The 22,513-nt window shown below is 34.5% G+C and overlaps 1 protein-coding gene across 1 annotated transcript in view; it reads right to left on the bottom strand.

Moving 5' to 3' along the window:
- LOC145668010 (uncharacterized) overlaps nucleotides 1–21,778 on the bottom strand; it is a 41,673-nt gene extending 19,895 nt beyond the window's left edge. Inside the window, exons 1-5 of the mRNA XM_081735469.1 lie at nucleotides 21,668–21,778; nucleotides 16,428–16,548; nucleotides 15,149–15,183; nucleotides 981–1,047; nucleotides 391–425 (exon numbers count right to left, since the gene is read on the bottom strand). Of these exons, the coding sequence (XP_081591595.1) occupies nucleotides 391–425; nucleotides 981–1,047; nucleotides 15,149–15,183; nucleotides 16,428–16,548; nucleotides 21,668–21,689 (280 nt within the window). The 5' untranslated portion in view covers nucleotides 21,690–21,778. The remainder of the gene's footprint in view (nucleotides 1–390; nucleotides 426–980; nucleotides 1,048–15,148; nucleotides 15,184–16,427; nucleotides 16,549–21,667) is intronic.
- Nucleotides 21,779–22,513: the final 735 nt, after the last annotated feature.

Below are 22,513 nucleotides of genomic sequence, written 5' to 3'. Positions count from 1 at the left end.
TTTTGCTTATCCGAGTTAGATCCGGTCTACAGCTTGGACAATCGGTACTCTACTGTAGTGTGTATTATGAAGGCTCGTTGTTGGTTGTGTATTTCACTGCACGAAAAGAGTTGTAGTAATTGAATAAAACATACTAAAATGAAAATAAACAAAAAGTTATGTTAATTATCGCAAAGAGTCAGTTTTTCTAAAAAAACGAAAAACCTAAAAGATAATACATATTTATTTATTTATTGTCTATATTCATACGTGAAGATATGCTAAAATCTATGATGATAAACACCCAATTGTAATGACAACTTCAAAATGAAAATGATGGTAATAAATTTGTATTGAAATAATGCGGTTTCTCAAATTAAATTCTACTATACCATTCCCTCCGATTATTACCTTGAGATTGAGATTCTTCTATCTGGATTGTAGTCCTGAAAAATAAAGAAAAATAACTTCCTTACGTTTGTTGAAAAACATATAAAATATGAAATAGATACATATAAGAAAGTTGTCATTAAAACAACTAAACTGGACTATAATATTAAGGAGAAATACTTATTACTAATTTTTAAGTAACTTTAAACTTTGTAAGCGAAAGGCTGATGTTTTACGTTTTCACAGAAAATATTTTTAAAAATTGTCAAAGACTTTAAGAAAGACGTTCTAAAATTATTTTTTGCTCTGTTTCTGTTTACTGTGGAGCAGTTACATATTCAAAGATTACACTATAATTTCCTATTCCAGTCATACTGAAAATACTATTTTTATCAGCATGTGAAAAGAAGTGTAAGACACACTAGTTGGTATTTTATAATTTATTATTTTCAATGCTTAGATTTGTATCTAATTTGACAGTATTACGAGTAATTTCAGACATGTTCTCAAATAAACATTTACCATTAATAAGAAAAGATATGCAAAAAGATGTTATAATGTAATGTGAAATTGAACAACAGGAACCAGCGTGTAATGAAAGTAGAACTTACTTGTCAGGACTTCGGTTATCTAAGACATCACGTGGTTCATTCTTCAATGTCCCATTTCTTTTTCTTACTGCAAAATAAAAATATTTGTGATATAGGTAGAAGAAAGAGCACAGCATTATGCTATTAGCTTATAGCTGTAATTGCTAACAAAGATTTATTTGTAGTAGAGCAATAGGAAACACCATCCTATAGGCAGTAATTTATTTACAGAGCCAAATATAAACACCGTTAAACATTTGGAGCAAATGTTAACAAATTATAACTTTTCATAAACCTTAAAACCTATTTCACAAGTTTGAGGTACAAATTTAGATTGTGGATGATATGATGATGATGTGGTAAGGGAGTCATTTGAATGTGAAATAAGTTTCAGGTTACTATGAATGTATCAACTGATTTGTTAGTAAAGCGAACTTTATTTTATGAATATAGATGTTATTTAGGTTATAGCAAAAATCTCGGCATTTTACCACAACAATACTTTTGTAAATATTTTCTTCCCTGCGCGTTCTACATCTCCTTACTTCATGCTTATTTTGTGCATATTCTTGTAACGAAACTCACCTTTATCTGAATTTTTGTGTTTTGATGTTTAATGGTTTTAACATGTAAAAATAACAAAATCGTACACTAAAACATAAAATATGGAATCAAGTTGACCTATATTAATCACATTGTTTGATAGAATTATATAAATTTAAAAATGTGCCAAGTTCTATTGCAATCTCAAACTCAAGATGAAGGAAAGTGAGTTTAGTGTCGGAAATATACACAGTTGAACATAAGTTTGGTCAAGTTTCTACTTTGTATTTTAATAAATTTGAAAGTCATTTATCTATCTTTTAAATATTAATGAAAGTTGACTGACGAGAAGATGCTACACTGAATATACAGTGTTTCCACAAAAACACCCCTCGATTTTATTTGGTTATAACATGAAAACCTTCGGGAATATTGTGTTCATTTCTTGGGTACATGTGTAACAACTCATAAAGTTTCATGTGATATATTGTATATTCATTACAGGCAGTTAATGTGTGTCCCACCTGTCACACTTCAAACATCTAGGCGATAATTGAGCTCACTCCATACTCTGAAAGCATATTCGGCGTGATTGTGTTTACAGTTTCTGTGATGTGATTTTTTCTTGTGGGGGTATATCAAAAATATAGTGTACGTAATTTCTCTACCTGCTTAATGAAAATTCTGCAGTACAGAAGCACATAAGCTGTAAACACAATCACGCCGGATATGCTCTCCAGAGTATGAGTCTAGATGCGTCTAGAGCCCAATTATCGCCTAGATGTTTGCCGTGTGGCAAGTGGAGCACACATTGAGTGCCTGTAATGAACATACATGAAACTTCATGAGTTGTTATACGTCTATCCAAAAAAAAAAAAAATGAACACAATATTTCCCCAAGCTTTTCATTTTATAACCAAATAAAATCGAGGGATGTTTTTGTAAACACACTGTACATTCAGTATTGAAGTGAAGATAGTATCTTAGAATTTATGAAACTGCTATAGAGCTCGTTGCCAATTTACAACACTTATTCTTTATATGTTAATTTATTACTTTATTTTTTTCAAGTAGAATACAACTAGACCGCGGCAAATATTATAAGCTATTTAAGTATACATGGCATATAGATAAAACATTGTGGTAACATTCAACACTATTTTTCAAGTGGAAGTACTTTCTAAATTACATAACATTATTAGAGAATAACGAACTCCACAAAAATTAATGTTTATGGCACTAAAAATGTGTCATTCATTGACAATAATAACTAACGATTTTTGTTGTGCTGTAGCAATTAATGCACTATTTGAGCACTGAACATGTAAACAATACATCATTAATTAACAGCTTGTAATTATTGTTGTTTATCTTATCTTAGCGGTCGCAATATCCCAATTTGTATCTGAAGATTGATTTGAATTCCTATAAAGTAATCTATCCAAATACGGAAGAGCATACTTCGCTCACTGTACTTACAAGTCAAAAACTATCCGCAAGTTTGATACAACTCTTGGTACATTGTTCAAACTAACCTCTGTCCTCGTTTATTTTATTGTTATGCTGTTATGGCCATGCTACGAAAGTTTGATCCTAATTCCTCCTTTCGTTGGAGATAGATCATTCGAACTCCACTAGAAGTTTGCACCAAAGAGGAACAGTGAGCAGTGATCCGAGTTTTGTGGTCAAAAGGTGTATCAGGGGCCAAACGATGTGCCATTTTATCAATAGTCACTTGTCTGTCTAACAAAACCATGTCAAGTGCACGCTCATTGTTGTCATCCTTTGTGGCCGTAGATGGTCATCTGGCTCCTTCCACTTGCATAACACTTGTGCGACCATTTTTGAAGTTTTCAATCCATTTGTAGACATTGTTCTCGTATTGTCCTGAAAGTCTTTGGTGGATTGCGGTCCTTAATATACCTTCCGACCACAAAAACCGGATCACTGCTCGTTGTTCTTCTTCGGTGCAAACTTCTAATGGAGCGGTCACATTCAGTAAGAAAAGAAAGACAAATAGAAGAATTAGGATCAACCACAACACCACAATAGCATGACCATAACAGTATAACAATAAAATAAATGAAGACACAGGTCAGTATGAACTATAAGAAGAGTTATGTGAAAATTGTGGATAATTTTTTACTTATCTTCGTATATATAAATAAACACCCGAATCTTCACAGGCAATTAAGAGAAACAAGGGGAGACAACGCAAGCTCTGAAGAATCTAATAAAACCTAATAAGATCTAAAGATAGTATGAAAATGAAGTATGAAAGAAATGAATTAGATACAAAAAAAGAGACAAGGCCGAAGAAAAATGAGGTAGAGACTTTTGCAGCAATAAACAATTATCTTCATGTTAAAATAATCACTTTCACAAAACACGAAGCAAGTCTATCTGTAGGAGGATTTCAAACTTGTATGTTTCGATACACACAGGGGTTTGGGTACAAAACCTCGCGGCCAGAACCTCGCGGCGACAACCTCGCGGACCAAAACCTCGCGGCCCAAAATCTCGCCGGGCCGAAACCTCGCCTGGCCAAAACCTCGCCGCCCAAAACCTCGCGGGACAAAATCTCGCCTGGCCAAAACCTCGCATGGCCAAAACCTCGCCACCCAAAACCTCGCGAGCCAAAATCTCGCCGGGCCAAAACCTCGCGCCCCAAAATATTGCCATACCCAAAATCTCGCCTGACCAAAATGTAAATGTTCCAACAGATGATATGCATGACGGTATAAAAGACGCTGTTACAGAAGAAGTATCACCGGTATTTGACCAAGTTCCGCGATACCATATGAAAATTCTATTTCTGTATTAGAGGATTTCAATGTGAAGGTAGGGCGACAGGATGTTTTTAAACTGGTTATAGGGAAAGAAAGTCTGCATAAGGAAAGTAATGACAACTAACGGGGTTAGTTTCGTGAACTTTGGAACATCTAAAAACTTAAAATTTTAACAAAAATCTAATAATATTTATGAAAGTATGAAATAATATATGAGTTTTTACGACGTCCCTTGATTATGTCCTGTAGGTTAAAGGAGACATAGATGACCAGGATGAAGGAAATAATCGAATAAAGAAAGTGGGAGGAAACGGGAATAACCTGAGAAAGCCCACGCACACGATGTTTTGTATCTTCTTCTTCTTCTTCTTCTTCTTCTTCTTATTATTATTATTATTATTATTTATTATTATTATTATTATTAATTATTATTATTATTATTATTTGTAATGTGGAATTGCATATTAAGAAACTCATTGGGTAAATTTTAAAGAAAAGTTTCATTCGCGGCGAGGTTTTGGCCACGCGATGTTTTGGGTGGCGAGGTTTTGGCCCGGCGAGATTTTGGGCGGCGAGGTTTTGGCCCGGCGAGATTTTGTCCCGCGAAGTTTTGGCCGGCGAGATTTTGGGCGGCGATGTTTCGGCCGCGAGATTTTGTCCGTATCCCACACACAGGTGCAAACGAAGAACAATCTTTTTATGCCCTGAAAAGTTTGGATTATTGTTTGGTCTGGAACTTGAAATCACTCTTACAAACTTCAAATGAAATGTTACGTTATTTTTGCATACATCAGTACAGTTTTAAAGTAACAAACCACACTTAACTGTTGGTCTATAGTATTTATATTAATACTTTAATATAAGGTAACTGCAGGTTAATACGCCAGTGCAGCTATATACACCAAGTGTTCAATGCTGGGACGTTTCCGACAAAATCCGCTAGAATGCACCTCCAATATGTGCCACGGCCTTGGACAAGTCCGATTTGACGAATACTCCAGGAGACAGCGCTGAGAGCGCCACACCGTGCAGTATTGTTTGCTTCGGGACGGTTCCGTGGAAGGACGTTATTATTTCAATAAAGGTAAGAATCCGTTATTAGTACTGTACTAACTCAGAACATTCCTGATTGTTTACAGCAATGTACGCCTTATATCGTGTCCTTCTAGGAACACTTTGTTTTGTAAATGTGACTTCAGTATTTCTGATTTCATAGCTATTAAATCAATACCAAGCATAATGCAGAAAAATACGCCAGGGCTTGTGGAGGACTGACCGAAGGAAGACAAAGGTGTTTTCATTTGTCGCACATGTTCCATGTAATATCGGTGTAGTTTTTCTTTAAGTTACAGTACAATGGCACTGTTTGTTTATCTTCTTACGGACCAAAACTTTTCAGTTTGGAATTTCCTTTCAACTTTGGAGATTATCGGTTTTACATTTAATCTTTTTATCTTCATCTTGCACTTTAGTTTTCTTTTCTTTCTTTCTTTTTTTTTTTTTTTTTTTTTTTGCTTCAGCCATGTTGAATAGTAATATTTGAGTTCGTGTAATCTTACAAGCAGTTGCAAGATTTATTACAGATTTCTAGTAGTATCCTAGACTTAGCGTAATAACCTGCATGTGTTGGTAAATGCTCCACTTTGTAAGACTTTTTTCTTTTACCTTGGGTACAAAACAGAAGTGCGTGGCATTATTGCCACATTTTTTTCTACACGCAGGAAAGACTACTCTGCAACGCACATGTGTTACTCTTTGTGATTCGTAAAAATTAAGACCTTAAAAAATCCAACATCCTTAACATGGCGTATTTACCTGCACCTGCTTTATTTGTACTGATATTGTAATTCTTTGGTATCAACCAGAAGGTTCATGTAATAGAAACAAAAGATCTTTATTATATTTTAGTTCTAAGTAAAGATAACCAAGATTAATTAGAACGACTATAATTTATCTCTTTTATGATACGCCTTTACATTACCATTTGTGTATTTCATGGTAAACTAAAGGTGCCTTTCTCGAAGATTTGTCAATTAAAATTTTTACATATTTTAGTCTGTGTCAAAACTTCCGTTAAAAAAAGTAATGATGTGTTTCGATATGAGTAACATGGAAAATTATACTGGTTAATAAGGTTAGAATTTCCATTATTTTGCATCTTTTTCTCCCATAAATAGAAAACAACTCCTTAGGATATAACTGTATTCATTAAAAATTTAGTTATTTGCAAGACATTTCTTATTGGATTTTTGGCATTTTATTGATCGATTTCTGTATAAAGATGCATTTTTAAAGATTTTTTAACGTTTTAGTGCATTTTTTTGCATTTGTTCATTATGTAAACTGCATATCATCTAAACTTTCATAGAACAATTTTGAAAGTGAAACGAGATACAATATATGTAATTTAAGTTTACTTCACGTAAAGAAGAGAACGTATCGAGGTATCTATTTTTTCTCATCAAATTCTGCGTTCTTGACAGTTGCGATATTGTATCAATCACATTTTCACCTTCCCATGTATATACTGTGCAACATCACGAGCAGCGAGAGAAATATAAACATGGACCTAAGCTCGTGCAAACGAAACAAGAAATCCATTCTTGTGCAATGTTCCCGTGTTTCACAGCTATCCTTCCTGTCCCATCTCTCCATTCTCTTTAAATTCTTTCTGGCAGTGCACTTGGAGCATTCTCAACTGGTTAAAACTTCATTCAGTAATATCAGTTCCTCGTGAGTACTCACATTTCATACTCGATGAGCTGGATTACAATTTTAAACTTTCTCATTATTAGTTGAAATATATTCGATCAGGTTCCAAGATTATGTGAAGAGGTAAAGGATTCATGAATTACGTGATAAGTTCAAATAGGACTTGTTACCTGTTTGTGGGCGAACATGATTCACCTCAACAGTAGCAATATTTTTTCAGTTACCTATAAACACGATTATCAAAATTGTTCTGCCGTGTATGCATGTGCATTGCAATCATCATATGAAAAGAAAAACCTTCCAAATTATTCTCTTTCAAGCTGTAGGTAGCGAAGAAATGCTGCATGCTGTCAAGATTGTGCTACACGAATTAAAGCATTCACATAGTGCCGAAACATTAACTTTTTTTCTTTATTCCAGACTAGCAGCGTTCACCCCGCTTCGCTGCGGTCACCCCGGAACGCAATAAACTTTGTTACTTAGATAATTTTTACTTTTTCGCTTTCAAATTGCAGTAAATGTTAACATTATAGCGCCTGTCATTTATGTTAACCCGCCGAGTGACCCGCTTCGCTGCGGTCACCCCGGAACGCAATAAACTTTGTTACTTAGATAATTTTTACTTTTTCGCTTTCAAATTGCAGTAAATGTTAACATTATAGCGCCTGTCATTTATGTTAACCCGCCGAGTGACACGGTCATGCGGGTTGCATATAAATACGTTTATTTTTATACCTATGATGAACTAACAAAGGATTTGTACGTTATGGACACTTGAATGGTCAATTATCTCAAGACACTGGTAATTAAAAATTAAAGTGATATGATAAAAACCATCTAGGGTCCAAATCCTAATAACCCCCCAAAAATAAAAGAAATTGGTTCAGCCGTATTAGCGTGATGAGGGAACAAAGGATTTGTACGTTCTCTTTTATAATATAGATTGTAGGACACGTATCTGGTGTCATAAACATACACATGCACACCTCTCAGACGCCACACAGCAAACTTTTTTTACGGTCAAAGAATATAACCATCATATACCCATTCGCTCAATTTTCTAAAAGGTCAAAGGTTATTGCTGCAAATTTGAAGTATGTAAAAATGGTCAAGGTACTTTACAAAATTTCAGGGAAGGTGCTTTCTAAGATCACTTTTAACTCTTAGAATTTTAGTAGTGGTAGGTTTGCAACAATTCAGTCGACCTTTCAGATAAATGTTGTAACGCAATTCATGAAAGAAAGATTCACTTTCCGATTTTCCGAAAATGCTATAAAACACTCTACTTGGACTTGAATAATTGAGTCTAGATGGCATGTTTGGTTGTCACCTGTATACAACATTTTATAAGGTGCTGCCATCTATACGAGATAGCAATAACTATTTCAGTACATATACTCACACATTTCAACTTAGGTAATAAGACGATAAACATCTTACTGACAAGGGACATCACCCAAATGTCCGGTTCCGATTTCAATGAATTTCTTCCTTTTTTCTTTTTCTTTTTCTTTTCTTTTCTTTTTTTTGGCTAATAGAGGGTATATGCATTATTTGTGATGACAGAAATTTTTGCCAGCTTGCATGTATTCTATTTTTTTTTTTTTTAATTAAGCGTTTGATGTGGTTATTAGAAATTACTGCAGAAGTCTCTTTGTAAACGGAGTGTTAATGAAAAAAGTGAAGAACAACCATGTGGATATATATAAAGCCTAGCGAGAAGTCGTATGGTAGGTATGACCTTGACGGCAGCCATCTTGAAATCCACCATTTTGAATTAAGGTCAAGTTCTTTAAATGGAAATGGGGTAATATGATACATAAATTTGGGCTAGAATTTAATCAGGAAAACGATGGTGAAGTTAGTGTTAAAATGCACACACTTGGGAAATAATTACAGACATATTAATTGTTTGTACTTACTATGTGCGTCCCTTACCTCATCTTCTAACCCGCGTATTAATCATAAGTGGAGAAAAGCTTCGGTAATACATATTAGACCTAGAAGGAAGTGGTACGGTAAGGGTAACCTTGACGGCAGCCATATAGAAATCCACCATTTTGAATTAAAGTGAATTTTTGAAAAGTGCAAACCATAGCATGTGACACCTCATTTTATAGCACGATGGCAAAAGTTTCTGCCCTCACAAATAATGCATACATAACCTCTATTAGAAAAAAATCGGAGCCGGACATTTGGGTGATGTCCCTTGTGAGATTTGTGTGTCTCATTTATAGTTTATAATATTGCCAAGAATATAATTTTGTGAAGTGATGAGATAGCGTGTGAATTATGATTTGCATGTTAAAGCCTAGTTGGTAATAAGTACCTGGGTGTTTGCAATAACATTTAAAGTAGTTATGATTTTTATTTGTAGTTTTTCGTTCCTTTTGACTTAGTTCCGATTTCGTGTTTAACAAGTGTATTAGCGTATTAAATTTTAAGGATAGAGCATAATTTTCAATGTTCTTTAGTGTTAATAATCATTTGGACCTTCCACCTCAAAGTTTATGAATTGTGTAAATTCCAGTTAATTATGATATATTCTTGCAATAAATGGAAGCAGATTAATTACGGAGGCATATAATTAACTACTGCTGTTCGGAACTCATTTAACCTACTACATTTGTTATAAATATTTATATCAGGGGCGGATCCAAGGAGGTGCAATCGGGGCGATCGCACCCCCAGAAGAGGAAACTTTCTTATTTTATATAAAATAAAACCCATTCCAGAGCTCTTAAAAGTAGCTCTAAGTAACAGTATTACAACCCACCGCCCTCCCAGAAGTCCGTCCTGGATCCGCCCCTGATTTATATTTTGAAAATTTGTTATATAATACTTTTGTCATGTTTTGAAAATGTTTATAATTCCACAGGCAGTATAACAACTATTACAATAAGCGTAAGTAAAATACCTAGATTAACTTGTTTGAATGTTCTCTAGTGCCTTATGCGTAGGGCGATTATGCGTCCCGTTTAGACCGGGACAGTCCCGTTTTAGTCACAAGCTGTCAATAGATGGAAAAAAGTAGTATTTGTCCCGTTTTATGCAAAGTGAAAGAAGTAAATAACAAATCCAGGACCTTTATTCTTTGTACAAGTTTTTGGTAAATTAGAAAAGGAAAATATAAACTTTGATATTCTATTGAAAAGCAGTAAGAATGGTGTTGTGCTTGCCTGATACAACCACTCGTGTCGAGCATGTTTTCTCAATCATGATTAACATATGGACAAGCGAAAAATCTTCCTTACATGTTACAACAATGAAATTTATGTTACTGGTACAAGTAAACTTCACACAGAACTGCAGTGAGTTTTATGAAAGACTAGTGAAGAATAAAACTATTCTCAAGAAGATAGGTTCTTAATGAGAAATACTTCTGACATTCTTCAATTCAAGAGTTAGCTTCTCACCCAATGTAATATCAAAGATTTTAGCTAGGGGCAGAAGCAAGTGCAGGTAGCATCATGTCCTACTATATTGTAAGTTAAATGCTGTTTATATATATAGGAGCTCCTCCGTGGCTAAGTGGTTAGCGTACGCGCCTTTGGCGTGGGAGACCCGGCTGCTGAACGGGACGATAAACTCAAAATCAACTCAACTCAACTCATATATATATATATATATATATATATATATAATGTTATATTACAATATAAATGTATTAGATATTGCTAAGGTACACAGGAACTCAGGACCGGATTTAAGGAGTTGCAAATGTGCACGTGCACCCCCTTTCGTTGTAAATATACATTATTTAAAATGAGAAGCTAGCAGTGAAAATACCAACACTTTCCGAAATTTTCTGCCATCATGTTTCCGTTTGGCACTTAAAAGAAAGCATATCTTTGCGAAAGCAATAGTTTGAGTAGATTTTCAAAAGGTTAAGCTCCTTCGTGGCTAAGCGGTTAGCTTACGCGCCTTTGGCGTGGGAGACCCGGGTTCAATTCCCGGCAGGAGCTCATGTGGTTCGGATTCCACGTTAATCAGTAGGTCCACGTCTCATATAGCCTCGCTGCTGAACTGGACGTTAAACTCAAACTCAACTCAACTCAACTCAATTTTCAAAAGGTTGAAGGAAAAGGATTCAACAAACAAAACAATACAGCATTTGTCAAGTAAAAAAAAAAAAAAAAAAACAGAAGCCAGAAAGAGAGAAGACCACTTTTCCTGCATCACACTTGCTACCCTGTTTAAAATACTTTCCTCCGTTCTATGCATCAGTATTGTCAATGGTAAAGAACATGGCACATGTCAGTTTGAACAGCTTCAGTGTGATTGGTTATTTTGGTAGTTATTTGTGCACCTCCCCTTACACAATCCTAGATCCGGCCCCCCAGGAACTATTTTACGCACTGACCTGTTTGTCATATCTAATGATTTTTAAAAAGCCGCAACCTGTCCCGCTTTCAGCTGAACATTTTATGGTTACCCTACTTATGCACCAAACGAGTGACCAATTACGTTTCTATGCCTCCCAACTGCATCGCTGGGAAATTGAATTGGTACAGTGGAAACAGTTTCAATGTGGCAACACTTTCTTTCAATTGGTGCTATTCGCTAAATTAGTAATTGTAGCTATACATGCAAAATAATTTGGAATTGAATTTTATATCAGACGCAAATCAAGTGTTTCAAGGAAAAATGATTTTTTTCTATATCTCAGAAAGTGACATTTTATCACCCAAATTCAGTCCCCTAGGAACTTGTCAGACAGAAAGAGCATCTTATGTGTACAAAAATGTGTTAAGCGACAGGCGATAAAATTATCAAAAAATATTAAAAATAACTATCTAATCGTTTACTGTAACTCAAAAAGTCTGTGTGGTTGAAGTTAAATTGTTTCTTAACATAAAAATAAAGACACAGTTTGTATGTATTTATATGTTCTACTTGTACACCAATTTCTTGTACTGAAACCCACATCTTTAAACATGCCAACTTATTGAAACTTTTTCTCAGGATCACAACATCTACAACATCAGGATCACAGTTTCAGTCATTTTAATCGAAATCCAGAATATCACTACTTTTGGCTGCTTTCAAAAAAGTGGTCTCGTAGTGACCAAACGATCAGTGATTGGTGGTTATGCCCATTAACACTTTTTCTCAGAATCGCATTTACAACATATCACAGTTTCAGTCATTTTCACCGAAATATAGAACATCACTATCTTCGGTTACCTTCAAGAAACTGGCCTCGTAGTGGCCAAACGTCAGTGATTCGTTCCGTTGAAACTTTTTCTTCGGAACATCATATCTACAACATATCACGGTTTGAAGCAATTCCATTGAAATCCAATTTCCGTAAGGATTGTGCGGGGTAATTTGTCATTTCGAAGTGGCCATTGCCCCCTGCAACCCTTTTCTCGCAAAAGCGACAAAACCGTACTTCTTATTTTGAAGTCATTTTTGCATCAGAAGAGTTTAGTTTCTTTAAAGTGGCTCTTTTATTCACGACGACTCTTTTTTTGAAAAAGGGCCCTTTGGCCCCTTAACCTATTTTCCGAAAGAAACAAAAAATATGTGTCGATTTATTTTCGGTCTAGTATATATGTGCCAAGTTTGAAGAAAATCGGATGACGAGAAACCCTTGTGAAGCTATCTCCTTTACACTTTCACTGTCTGGACTTGACGGGTTTTTGCCCCAAAGTCTTCAATTTGACCTTTTAACTTTCAGAGTGACCCTAGATGGCTTGACCTAAGGTATCTATATACCAAATTTGAGCCTCCTAGCTGTTATAAGTAAAAAATTTCTTGTTAACAAAGAAACGTATTTCATTCACCCTATTTGCGAATTTGTATAGCTCTACCTCGCCATAATATATGTATATTTGTACAGAGTGTTTGAGAACTCCATGGACAAACTTTGTTCATTCCTCACATAAAAACAAGGTACATTTTCCTGCTCCACTTCTGCTACAACTTAGTATTTCAGGATATGAATGCTATTCGAACTCTCAACATCAAAGACAATCTGCAAATACAAAGCATATACCTCAGGGGCAATATCAGGAGCGATCAATATTTTCAAAGGAATAAAACTTTGTGCCAAGATTATTTTATTATATTCAGGAAACAACAAAAAAGTTTTCATGTCATGAGAGAGGGTTGAAAATCTTTGACTTAAACTGAAAATGCCCTTACTCTGCTCACGGAACTGTTAAATTCTTATTGTTGCACAGATGTACATCAAGTCTTTCTGATCTAATGACACTAACTTATTTAAGACCATATACCTCCCTTGATAATACTAATAATTTCTACGAAATTGTGATTGGAAATTATAGGTTTTCTTTTGTTTTGAAAGTTCCAATCGCATTCATTAGGCCTAAGTTATAGCAAAAGTGGAGTAAAAAGTCTTACTTTTATGTGAGAAATTCATAGGCGAACTGGGTGCATAGAGTTTTGTAACTACGAAATCAAACTTAAGTGAAATATATATATGTATATGAGAATATTTTTTTCTTGTAAATATAATCATTGAGAATTTTTTATTAATTTTAAAACCTAGATTCCTCGTTAATAATCATGGGAAATTTCAACTCACAAATGAAGACATAAACTTGAATAACATACCCAGTCACATTATCTCAAATTCATTGTATTATCATGAAACCTACAAGTCACTATCATCATCCTGGAAATCCCCTTATTTTTAACAAATTTTGTCAACAGCACCACAAATAGGATTTTTCGTGCAACTGCAATATGAACCTGTTACACACCATTAATAGGATTTATCCCAAATTGCAGCACTTTAATTCACGTCATGTGCTATTTTGAAAATTTTGAGAGGGGTGCAGTAACATAAGCCTTTCTTTAAATTTTGGGTGAGCACGCGTATGAGTATGAAATGGACAAACACCATGGGTGTGGGTTTTGTCAGGGTTTTCCCGTCTCCTTTCATTACTTTATTACACATATTCGTGCATTGACATAATCAATATTATATTATTATTTACGAGTGTATCAAATATAGCTACCCCCCATGAATCTCCTTCTCTTGCTTTTGTGATGATTTTGTTGGAGAACAGTGCTAAAAGCAGAGATGGCACAAGGATAATAAGCGCTTCCCAGTGACTAAGCCTGGTCCCCGACTGTACCCCAAAACATGTTGTACTTTTAATATAGGCCAAGTAATATAAATATATATTTTTAGGTATTCAGAAAAAGAAAATCTTTCCTGCTTCTACACTGCAAAAAAAAATACAGAAACTACTTTTAGATACACGGCATTACCAACACACTTTGAACACTTTCTGATGACACACACCCCTTGTAAATACTGTGTTGCCTAAGTATGTCCCAGATGTGTGTGCAAAATGTGCAAAGTGTATGTCATCACTTTGTTTTCGAACTGTTTGCCGAGAAGAAGTGTTTTAAATATGTCCTCATAGTAGATACTGATTTCAGAGAACGAACGCTTTTGGACACACGAATAGCACTTTATAAACGCACACTTGTGATATTTCTCCCTCAACATCTGTACTAAAAGTGTTTAAATGCTATTTTATATTTTACAGTGTACGCTTGTTTGTACCACCCAAAGTAAAGATGATGTCAACACTGCTAAGAGAGATTGAGAATGAGACAAAAAATGAGCTAAATTATAGGTGGAATAATTAGTAATTGAAGGACTGGCATTTGATGTAGCCTTACAACAATATTTGAATTTACATTTCGCTTTCTCGAGTTTTGTATGGATTCACCCTAGTTTTAAAAATTACTATTATTATGCGCCCTATTAAAATTATCCTGTGATAATTTTTAGTACTGTATTTTGTAAAGGCTCTTTTGCTAATTGTGTAATCTACTACACGAAAATAAATGTGGTAAATCAATAAAACATACTAAAATACCGAATAAGCGGAAAGTTCTATTATTTTGCCCCCGAAAGTCAGATTTTTTTAATAGGAAACTTTCATGCTGAAAAACTTTTATCTTTTTTTAAATTTTATTTAATGATATAATTGTTTTCTATATTCATTCATACGTGAAGACATGCTAAAAAATGTGATGGTAAATACCAAATTCTAGTGAAAAGTCCAAAATAAGTGATGATAACAATATTTCATTAAAATAATGTTGTTTTTTAAAATTAAATATTAATACTATTACTCTATACTCTCGGATAATTACCTTCAGGTTCAGGTACCGACTTATGTACCACAGCTCTGAAACATAAAAGGGAAATGTCTTAAATTTATTGATAAAGATATAAAATAAATTGTTATTCAAATTATTAAACTAGACTACAATATTAAGGAAAAACAGTTAATAGTAACGTTAAGTATTTTTTAACATTTTAAGGAAAAAGCTGATGTTTTATGCTTTCTGAGAAAATATTTAATAAATACCAAGTTCTAGATTTACATAGATGCATTCTAAAATCAATTTTCTTCGTTCCCTTCCTATCTCTATTGTGTAGAAGTAGGACAATCAAAGATCACACAAATTACACTATGAAATTTTACTGTAATATTTTCCATTGTAGAAGTAAAACAATCAAAGATCACATTAGTTACACTATGAATTCTTACTGTAATATTTTCTATTGTAGAAGTAAGACAATCAAAGATCACATTAGTTACACTATGAATTCTTGTTGTAATATTTTATATTGTAGAAGTAAGACAATCAAAGATCACACTAGTTACACTACGAATTCTTACTGTAATATTTTCCATTGTAGAAGTAAGACAATCAAAGATCACACTAGTTACACTATAAATTCTTACTGTAATATTTTCCATTGTAGAAGTAAGGCAATCAAAGATCACACTAGTTACATTATGAATTCTTGTTGTAATATTTTCCATTGTAGAAGTAAGACAATCAAAGATCACACTAGTTACACTATGAATTCTTACTGTAATATTTTCCATTGTACAAACTTTACTTTTAACAGATTTAAATCTGATTCGAACTACTCGCTGAGTAAAACAATACGTTTGTTGTACAAAATATTAACGTGTAACAGTCTCGCTAACGCCAGTCTATCCACTTTGGTTTCATCGTGTCATTGTGTCTGATGGATTCATAGTGTCTGATGAAGCCAAAGTATAATTGGCGAAACTGTTACACGTTAATATTTTTGTTACAATGAACGTATTGTTTTGCTCAGCGAGTGGTTTAAATCAAAATCTTACTACAGTCATACTGAATACTATTTTTCCAGCCCTGTAAAAAGAAGTGCAAAATATGTCATTATGGATCGCAAAAGCATTTTTTTTAATTATTTTAAATATCTGGATCAGCACCCAATTCGATTGGATTACAATTATTTTAGACATATAATCAAAGATTTTTATTTAACAGTAAAAGAGATGTGTAAAAAATATAATAGTACGGGAATACTGAAGAGCATAAGACATTATAATGGAGAAGGCAATAAGTACGGGATGTAATTAGAACTTACTTGTCAGGATTTCCGTTATCGTCTGAGACAATAAGTGTTTCCAGGTCCGAAGAATTTCCATTGCCATTTCTTCTTCTTATATTGTTTGTGAATTGGACTTCACTTCTTATTTCACGTTTACCTGTCATGTAACAGAAAAGTAATTTAGTAATGTAATAGTTTACCTGTCATGTAATAGTTTCTAGTTTATATATTCTATACAATGATGTCACAATTGCTACATTTCTATTGTTGCCTGCTTCCAAATAACTGCTAGGTAATTTCAGTAGCACCAAATATATTTAAAATGTAATATTAAAAGGAAAGTTTTCTAAGACTAAATAAATAAATTAAGAAACCAAATAAATAAAACAAGAATAAAGTGTAATGCTATTTAATCCTTGTTCACTACCTTGTAAACGTTACAATTGTCTTATAACAAATTGTAAACTAACAATTTAAGGTAAATGAGATCAGATTGCCTCACTGCATTATATCCCCTGTTAATTCACTGACTTTAATATCATAATGAGGTATTTGTGAACAGTCCTAAAAGTTTCACAGTGTTGGCATAAGAACATATATGACAACATTTTTAAAAATCTGTGACTGTGATACTGTTTTACAGTCTAAAAGTAATTTATACTACTTCTTCATGATATTTCCTAGATAAACCATTCATTTATAACATAAATACAAAGGTAATCAAGAGTGTTCTGTCGCTTTTTGTGGAGCTCTATGTTCCATTGGACCTCACACTGAATTGAATGCGAATGTATATAAGGCGAAAGTCAGATGTTGGTGTGGGTATATCCAATATGTCCCATGCCACCTGGTTGTGGCAGTTTTGTTACACAGTGAACTTGCGTAAGGACAGAGTGAACATAGGACTTCCACAGAGAATCATACGGACGGATATGCGGTACGAGTTCAAACTGGGATTAAACGCCGCTTCAGTGGGTAGGAAGATATGTCAGGCCTTTGGTGAAGGTGTCGTAACTACGCAGACAGTACAACGGTGATTTAACAAGCTTAAGGACCGTGACGAAACACCACGTGCCGAAAGACCAACACATGTATAAAATGAAAATCTTCAGCCAGCTATTGAGAACAGTGGCCAGAAATGTGAAGAACTGGGGCTACAATTCAGTGTGAGTGCAGAAAACATTCGGCAGCACCTCTATCAACTTAGGAAGCACTACAAGTTGGATCGATTGGTTGCACATGATTTGACTCCAGGCCAGAAGTCAACGCGAGCAGACGCCTATTTTACTTTGCTGTCTCGTCTGAGGAAGGAGCCATTTCTGGACAGGATGTTGACATGTGATGAGAAGTAGATCCTGTACGAAGCTCCACGGCGCCGTCATCTTTGGTTAGCATCTCATAAACCGGTTCAAAAACAGCCGAAACCAGCACTGCACCAGAAGTTCCTCGTGCGTGTTTGGTGGACTGCTCGATGCATCGTGCATCGGGAACTGCTACCAGCTGGTCAGAGCATCAATGTAACTGTGCACTGTCAGCAGTTGCGCTGCGTTCAAGAAAAACTCAAAACTCTGGAGCCAACATTTCTGAATCGCAACGGGATCCTCCTGTTACAGGACAACGCTAATCTCCACGTGGCTAGGATGACCCGGGTAACCATTCTACGCCTTGGGTGAGAAACACTCTTGCATCCGCTATCTTCTCCAGACACTGCACCGTCCGATTATCACCTGTTCCATTCTTTGGACAATCACGTTAGAGAACGCCAGTTCAAATCCTAAGTAGATACTCAAAATGCACTTGCTACCTTCTTTGCTTCACGGCCCACCAAGTTCTACCGCAATGGAATCCATGGCCTTCGAGAACAGTGGCAGGAGGTCATGGATGGAGGGACTATTTTTGATCTTCCAGATACGTCTTATGTGACATATCGATGTTGGAAAGTTGTGGGTGCAAAAGCGACAGAACTTTCTTGATTACCTTTATAGGTGTAGGTACTGCGAAAAGGAGTAGAGAAAATCTCGTCCGATATACCAGAAGTAATTAAGGAAATTGTTATAATTAACTTTAATACTTTAATAATTAACTTTATTACTGCAAAAATAATCTTCATAAGGAATACATGTTATCTTACTTGGTGTCAACATAAACTCCTGTTTGATCGAAATTAATTTCATCGCTACTTCTTCTACTACTACTACTACTACTACTACTACTACTACTACTACTACTACTACTACTACTACTACTACTACTACTACTACTAGTACTACCACTACTACTGCTACTACTAATAATAACGTTTGTGGTACTATTTCTATTATCAGTTTTCTTCTTTTTTTAAAAATATATAAATAATATTAGTAGCACGAAATAGATGAAACGTTTAATATTAAAAGACGTTTTTCTAGAATCTGAATGAATAAATATTACAGACAATTCGAGAACGAAATGTGAAAGTATTTAACCCGCTTAATATGACCTTAAAACCGTTAGAAATGTCCTATATCAAATTAAAGCAAACATTTTAAGTTAAATGAGGTGAGATTACCGCATCCATTATTTCTTTTCTTAATTGCTGAATGCAATAATGATGAGCTTCTAAACATACGTTATATTACAATTGCCGAACATGTGCTTTAAACACATCCAATAATTATTTTTAATATTTTCGATTTTGGATGTCATTTTGCCACTTTTGTTCAAGGATGAGTATAATGAGATAAAATAGTTAAATAGTTAACGAGATAAGGCTGCGGTGGTTAACCTCTGGTACGTGGGAACCATGGTTCGATCCAAACTCATGTCAAGTAGGCTTTGTGGTGGACAAACACCCCGTTTTATGCTACTTTCTTCATTATAAAATTTCGCTTATTATAATAATTACCCTCTCCCATAACCTCGGACTAAATGTGTGAAGTTAACCCGAGAAAGCCCATGCTAATTTTACCCTTAAAAGGCCCAGGGAGTGCCTCTGGGGCTCCCTGCTGGATATACAAGCTACCTGAACTCACCGCGACCATTTGTATTTTCCGTCATTAATAGGAAAGGCTAGTCACTACTTTGCTATGAAATCATTTGTCAATGGTAATAAACAATGAACAGTATCAAATAATTAGAAAAGTATATACTTCAATAGGAGCCTCAGAGGCACCCCTTGGGCCTTTACGTTAGTATAAAAAATAACGCTATTTTTTCTGAGGTAAAGTAAAAAAATGCTTAGGAAACGCAACCAGAGGGTGTATTTCAAAGAGATAGAAGCATGCTAGAGCGCAGGACACGGGACGAAATATCTATTAAGAATAATGGCATTAAAAATTGACCAGGGTGCCTCCGAGGCACCCCTTGAATCTATACGTCAATATAAAAATAACCCTATTTTTTTTTGAACCAAAATAAGAAAACGTATGAACAACTCAATCAATAGGCATATTCCAAAAACATAGAAGAATTCTAGAGCGAAAGACACGCAACGAAACATCTATTAAGAATAATTGCATTAAAAGTGGACCAGGGTGTCTCTGAAGCACCCCCTGGGCTTTATCGGGTTAAACAAAAAAAAAAAAGTATGATTAGTATTTGAAGGATTAACACTTGATATATAACAATAACTGGATTTGTACTTCATTTCCTGATGTTTTGTATGGGGTAATCAAATACAAATTTTGCTTACATTACTTCTTACATTAATCAATTAAATATTAATGACACACTTCTTAATATGCAGGTTAGATTACCATTGTCGAACATATGCATTAACACTTCCATTTCTGCTGCTTTGATTGGAGAAGAGGAGGAAAGGAATAGGTAGAATATAAAAAGAAAGATAATTTATCTTTGAAGGAGTAACATTTGATGTACGTACAACAATATTTGAATTTCCACTTCATTATCTAGCATTTTATATGCCCCCTCCCTCTATCATTACTTCTTCTGATATAGGTGCGCGCTTTGAAATTTTTGTTGAGAAGGATTCCATACTACAAGACACTACCTCTATTGAACTGCTGTTATTCCACATCCCCCCCCCCAAAAAAAAATTGATAAGCACTGCCACCTGTATGCTCAGAGAAAATGATATAACTGATTTTTTCTTTTTATATATATATATATATATATATATATATATATAACAAGTGAAGGTTCAAATTAAGATTATGTCTTTATGATACATGAATCAATTCTGTGTTGAACAAGTATAGTACTATTAAGAAAGTGTACAAGGGTATTTCGAGTTATGACGTTTTAAGGAGAGTCCGATCCCGATGGACCCTGAATTTGAGTGCGATTCTCCTCTTATAAGTTTTGATTTTTTGGAAAAATATTAACTGCTATTTCTAGAATAGATCCTGAAAAGGATTTTCCAAGCATTCAATCACATTGTTCTTAATTTGACCTGTACATGCTTTCTTTGCTAAAAATTGTACCGTAATTAGGCTATATTCCGAAGTAATATGGTTCTTGGTTATATAGCATGAATATATTAGCCAGCTATTTTTTTTTTAATTTTTTTTTTTTTACCGGAGTAAACCTGGATTTGGATCTGTAATGTCGATATCCCGGAGATTTTTGCCCTCGGCTAGTTCCAACAAAATTTATAGCAATAGTGTGGCAACTATCTTAATCAATGTATTTTACAATGTGCAGTCGATTGATATAACTTAAATGAATTTCCAACCTATATACAGTATTTTCAAAAGGTACAAGGATAAAAAAAAATTCCCGAAGATTTTTGGGCCCCAGCTGGATGAAAGAAAAGTATTGATAATGAATTCGCAACTATTCTATTATTTGTTTCTGGCAATATGATTAAATTTATATTACTTAAGTAAACATGCAACCTAAATGTTTCGAAATAATAAGTGGGTTATAATACTTGGTGAAATCTTACCGGTGGGAAGAAATCTCCAGTAATTTTATTCTCCCTTTTTTTTCTCACTATGCAGGTTTACTACGTGACACTGGGGGCGGGTTCGACATAAGATTTGTAAATTGTAAAATCTACTGATCAAAACAAATATGGTAATTAAATAAAAATAATAGAATTATAACTAAGTGCTCATTTCCGTTGTTCACCCTCCAAAAACGCCAGCTTTTTATAGGCCTACAGATACCTCCATCCTGGAAAAGGTTTTAAAATTAGATTTTCTTTCTTTTAATTTAACTCTAGTAAACACCCAAAAGGCAATTTCGAAACATGAGTGTTTATAATAATAGACCCTTTAACTAATGATGATTTACACACTAAATTTTGTTATACTATTCCCTCTGATAAATACCTTCAGGTTGTCCTTCCGCCATCTTGAATATTGTAGAAACAAATGTGCGTCTAGTGGAGTATTCAACACTCACTTGCAAAATGTCAAAAATTGTTATACTATGCAGACAATATCAGTGTCCAGCCAAACTAAAAGTAATGAGTTCAAAGTTGTATTTCTTGAACTAAAACTGTTTTTTAAAAAACTAAACTGTACTGCAATTGATTCTTATAGAAACCTCTGGATACTCTCGCTAATTTAGAATGAGAATGCAATTTTGATTCTTAGAGTAAACACATGCATCACTTGCGTTGTTACCAAAGTGGAGATTACATCACGTGACATGTGTAGTTAGACTACAGCGCACCGCAGAGAGGAGTTGGAAAGCACTGACTACTGTAAACAGGAACTAATTCTACCAGATTTGCTTGATGCCTTTCCAGTCACTACGTTGGCTGCTACTATAACAGACAGCTCTTTTGATGCTGCTATGATAGAAATCTCAGCATCTTTACGATGTTTCCTGTGCTTTGCTACTTTCATCGTTCTTGGAGGCAAACATCTGAAACGAGATGTCATCCTTTCGAGCTTTGGGGAATAAAACGAGAAGTAGACTTTACTTGAAATTTTCTTGCTTTTTTCACTATATAATCCTAGACAGCGAGAAGCAGATTTTTGTAATCAATTAATCATAGTAACGAATGCATTTTATCTCCATACTAAACTTTCTACTAAAACTAGAAATGATAGTAATTCACTAGAATTTCCAGTATCAATATTAATCTACGTATATAGAGCTAAAATCGTATATCCAGAATCGATTTTTGGAATCAATTTAACGTTCTAAGAATATATAATCTTCTCTCT

This window comes from Thermobia domestica, chromosome 1 (assembly GCF_964235325.1).
Source record: "Thermobia domestica chromosome 1, izTheDome1.hap1.1, whole genome shotgun sequence".
NCBI lineage: Eukaryota > Metazoa > Arthropoda > Insecta > Zygentoma > Lepismatidae > Thermobia > Thermobia domestica.
Note: the sequence above shows the minus strand (reverse complement) of the source record. Positions and strands in the feature narration are given on the sequence as shown.